This window comes from Orycteropus afer, unplaced genomic scaffold, assembly GCF_000298275.1.
Source record: "Orycteropus afer afer isolate SDZICR_OR568_19922 unplaced genomic scaffold, OryAfe1.0 scaffold00127, whole genome shotgun sequence".
NCBI classification, from domain to species: Eukaryota; Metazoa; Chordata; class Mammalia; order Tubulidentata; family Orycteropodidae; genus Orycteropus; species Orycteropus afer.
In genome coordinates, this window is record NW_006921714.1 from 6,688,351 (window position 1) to 6,693,383 (window position 5,033).

Consider the following 5,033-nt stretch of genomic DNA (forward strand, 5'->3'; position numbering starts at 1 on the left):
TTATACCATGTTTTTCCAGCCAGGTTGGAAGCTTCTAGAGGCAGAAGCAATATCTTTATGACTTTTCCTATTTTTATAGCACTCAGCCCAGAGACTTGTTCACAGTGGGGTCTTTCTGCAAATGTGTTGGTTTGATTTATTTTCCTCTATTGCTTATTGTGCAGGACAGAACTTACAAAAAGTGTGGTGCTCCCCGAATTGATAGAACTCTCTAGTGATGAAGGCAGTAGCGTGCGGCTTGCAGCATTTGAAACTTTGGTTAATCTGCTTGACATATTTGACACAGGTAAGTCTTCATGTGGCTACATCTTTCCTTCTGAAAGCAGTGCTTTCCCATGTGTTGTGTCCCATACGTGAAAGGTACCATTATTAAGTTACCTTTTATGATGAGTGTCAAGCATCCCTCCTTTCTCTGTCCTCACGACCCTTTCTCTTTTGGTACCTTCTCTGCTGCCACCTTTACACTCATGGCATCTGCATTTGCTGCAGTTCCATACCTCTCTCTTGTCTCTCCTTAACTCCCTTGTGCATAGGACCAAGAATTTGGCTTGGTCATTTGCCTTTCACTTGCTCAGTTAATTGTTTGAAGGTAAACCCTGACCCCAACAATATCTAAATGAGTTTCCTCTCTTTAATAATGATTTTAATGGTAGAAAAATCATGGCTTTTGGAGGAGAGGGGAGAAGTTGGGATGGTGTATCTGTGTGGGGATGGGTAAGGAAGTATTTCTTAATGTACAAATCCAATCACAAAGACAATTAGCTGCTCCACCTAATGTGTGACCAGACCCTGGACTAATGCTAGACATTAGTTTATCAGTGGACATTCACCATTTTGATAAGGTGACATGTGGACGGGTAAATGTCGAACACTTAGGTGCAAAACTCAGTTGTGTAATTCTAGGATTATATTTACTTAAATTATCAGTGTCTGTTCTGAACTAGAGTGAGAGCCTCTTAAGATTACTGCAAGGTGGACAGTAATGATGTATGAATGTTACAGAGCAATCATTTAGACACCATGATGAAACAGAAGACTAAAAGCTGGAATACATAAGTGAATGAATGGTCTCCTCGTCCTCGGTAGTGCCTTCAGGCATTCAGACTCAAACTTTGGCGTCATCTTCAGTTTCTTCTCCCTCACTGACCCACGCTCTGTTTTCACAGATGTGGGCTAAAGTGTGTTGTTGGCTTCACTGTTTGCTCTTCCTTGTGTCTTATGCCCCTGCACACTAGCCGTTATCTGAGCAAACCACATTCTTCCACAGCTCTGGCCTTGCCTCTCACACTCTTTCCTCTCTGTATTGTTCCCATCCCCCACCTTTTCCCCTGGCCCAATCCTTCTTCTCCTTCAGTGCCCAATTTAAATAACGTTTACTCTTTGGCACTTTGCCAAATATCTTATACTGGGTTTAGGCCGACTCCATCCCACCGTGTGTTTTTGTAAATAAAGTTTTATTGGCGCACACTCATGCCCATCTGTGTCTGTATTATCTCTGGCTGTCCTTGGGAGAAAGGCCTAGTGATCAGCTTCTGAGAATCAGCACAATTAAAGCAATGATCGCATTGTCTTAGGGTACTTTCTGTTTGACTTCCTTGCTGGTCTGAGTTTCTCAAGGTTAAAGGACTTCATTCATCTTCCTCCTTCTGCTACTTAGTATAATGCTTGCTGTGTAAGGAATTCAATAAATGTTGAATGGACATTATTATTTAGTAGATAGGGTACCAAAATGTGATGATAACCATAATAACAAGATATTAATCAATGTATTACAGAATTTTACTTAGTATTGCCAGAGCTTTAATGAAGTAGTGGTTCATTTCTCAAAGTTTAAAAGAAATGTGGGTGAATTGGAAAGGATTTAGATATCATTAATAGATCAGAAATTTTTTACCTCAGCAGACTCAAAGAATTGACTAACTTTTTAGAGAAGAGGCATCTAAGAAGGAGAAGTGAGGAAATTCAGTACACAGAGCATATTATCATCTCACTTAATTTCAACCCCAAATGACATGATGTGATGGGCTTACACTGCAGCACGGGGTGAGATGTAGGTAACTGAGAAGAAGCAGCTCCCGTGCCTGCCACCCATCTATCTTTGTCAACCGTGGTAGGATTCTGTCAGTCACGCGGACTCAGAACCTCAGTCACAGCCACTTGATCATTTTGATTATTCTTTGCATTCTGCCCACTGTCACCCACAGCATATAGTCCAGACCCTTCAGCGTGACATTACAGTTTTTGATAATTCCCACCATCCTCTCATCACTTTCTTCACCACCCTCCTCCATCATCATTGTTTTCAAATATATTCTACTGTTATGAGACTAACGTACTGTTTTCTCATTTTGGCATTTGTGTGTATGTGTTAATTCCCACGTGTGCAGTACGGACAGCTGGATCTAAAGCATACTTTATTTTGTTTTGTTTTCCAGATGACAGAAGTCAGACTATACTTCCCTTAGTGAAGTCATTTTGTGAAAAATCTTTCAAAGCAGATGAATCAATGCTTATTTCCTTATCCTTCCATTTAGGAAAGCTATGCCATGGACTATATGGTATGATAAAGCGTAAGAATTGAAAGATAATTTTTCCCTTTTTCTTCACTTTAGCCACTGACTTTTAGCTCTTCTGTTCTAAAACCTCTCTTTACATGTAGAAAACTGTAAGAGATCATAGGTTTTGATAACATAATTTAGAGTACATTTGGAATAACATTTTTCATTAATTGCCTCTTTGAAGGAATAATGACAGTGTGACATGTTGTTGTTGTTGTTATGTGGCATCGAGTCAGACCCGACTTATCGCGACCCCTCCTTGGGTTTCCGAGGCAGTATCACTACGGGAGTAGATTGCCCAGCCTTCCTTCCGAGGAGTGGCTGGTGGGTTTGAACCGCCAGCCTTCTGGTTAGCAGTCAAGTGCCTTAGGCACTATGCTACCAAGGCTCCCTGTGTGACATGTAGGCACAGAAAACACAAACTCATTGCTGTCCAGTTGGTTTCCACTCCTAGCGACTCTATAGGACAGAGTAGAGGTGCCCCATAGGTTTCCAAGGCTGCCACATCTTTCTCTTGCAGAGTGGCTGGTGGGTTAGAACCACTGACCCTGTAGTTAGCAGTGGAGGACCTACCGACCCAGTGTGCCACCAGGCTCCTGACGTAGGCACAGCCCTTTACATTTACGATTATTTTATCCTCTGTGTTAGTTGGTATGTGGTAACAGCAGCTCAGAGGTAGTAACTCTCCTTGCAGAGGAAGTGTACCCTTATTAACCATTTGTTGAACAGTCTATCACGTGAGAAGTTTATTTTAGAATGTAGGATACTACCCATAACTCTTGGCATTTTGAATGTATTACTCAGTTCTTTTTTGTACTATAATGTGAGTATTAATTAAGTTATAACCATCTAGTATAATAAAACGCTTTCTTTATGTGGATTATAGATGTTCTGTGGACTCATTAAAAGTTTATTGTATATGATGAAAGTGAAAAAAGAAACCACAGCTTTGGAGAATATGCTTGCAAACATTTGTGTAATAATAGACTTGTATCTAAGTTACACACAGAACCCTTGTCTTAGTTACCTGGTGCTGTCCTGACAGAAATGCCACAGATGGTTGTATCTAACAAACAGAAATGTATTTTCTCATGGTTTAGGAGGCCAGAAGTCCGATCACCTGGTGGCACCTGGAGAGGATGGCCTTCTCTCTCTGTTGACTCTGGAGGAAGGTCCTTATCCTTTTGAGCTTCTGCTCTTGGATGACCTGCGTGTGGCTTGGCACCTCTCCTCCCCCATCTCCGCATGTTTAATCTTTTCCTTTTATATCTCAAAAGTGGTTGACTCAATGTGTACCCTACACCCATACTTCCCATACTGCCTCATTATTAATACAGCAGAAAACTCGTTCCCAAATGAGATTATAGCCATGTGCATGGAGCTTAGGATTTCCAACATATTTTGGGGGATGCAATTCAATACATAACAACTCATAAAACTCAGCATTATTTAAACAAACAGCCCAATAAAAATGGGCAAAATATCTGAAGAACTACTTCAGACACCCCACCAAAGGTGACACACAGATGGCGAATGAGCATTTGTTCAACATTATATGCTAATATATGATGTTCAATGCCATATGTTATTAGAGAATTGCAAATTAAAACAACAATGAAATTCCAGTACACGCGTTTAGAATGGCAAAATCCAAAACACTGACAATACCAAATGTTGATGATGATGTTGGAAGAAACCCCATCCATTGTGGTGGGAATGCAAAATGGTCCAGCCACTCTGAAGACAGTTTGGCAGTTTCTTACCCACCTACACATGGTCTTACCATGTGATCCAGCATTCATGCTTTTAGGAATTTGCCCAAATGAATTGATAACTGTGTCCTCTCCAAAACCTTCACACAAGGGTTTATAGGAAACTTATTCATCATTGCCTAATCTTGGAAGCAACCAGTGTGTCCTTTGATAGGTAAATGCATAAACAAACTGGTGCATCTGTATAATGGAGTGCTATTCAGGGATAAAAAGAATGAGCTGTCAAGCTACGAAGACACGGAGAGAACCGCACATGCATGTTGCTAAGTGAAGAAGCCAGGCTGGAGAAGCTACATACTGTATGTCCAAACCACATGGCATTCTAGAACAGACAAAACTAAAGATAGAAAACATGCGCAGTTGCCAGGGGATCAGGTCGACAGCGGAGGGGTGAACATGTGACGCCCAGGGTCAGTGCAGCGATTCCACGTGATGTCCTGATGGTGGATGCGTGACATTACGCATTTGTCAAAACCTGTCGAACGATCCAACAAAGGGGTGAGCCCTACTGTGTGTGAATTATGATTTTAGTTAATAATAATGTGTCAGTACTGGTTCATCAACTGTGACGAAGGTACCACAGGAATGCAAGAGGTTAATAACAGGAGACACTGGGCAGGAGTGGGAGGCACTCTGCCGGAGCTCTCTACTAAACAAGTTTCCTGTAAGCCCAAAACTGCTGTACGAAAGAAAGTCTATTATT

At 41.3% G+C, this 5,033-nt stretch overlaps 1 protein-coding gene across 1 annotated transcript in view; it reads left to right on the forward strand.

Annotated features, from left to right (window-relative positions):
• PPP4R4 (protein phosphatase 4 regulatory subunit 4) overlaps positions 1-5,033 on the forward strand; it is a 131,147-nt gene that overhangs the window by 82,669 nt on the left and 43,445 nt on the right. The window contains exons 8-9 of the mRNA XM_007944516.2: positions 165-286; positions 2,436-2,558. Of these exons, the coding sequence (XP_007942707.1) occupies positions 165-286; positions 2,436-2,558 (245 nt within the window). The remainder of the gene's footprint in view (positions 1-164; positions 287-2,435; positions 2,559-5,033) is intronic.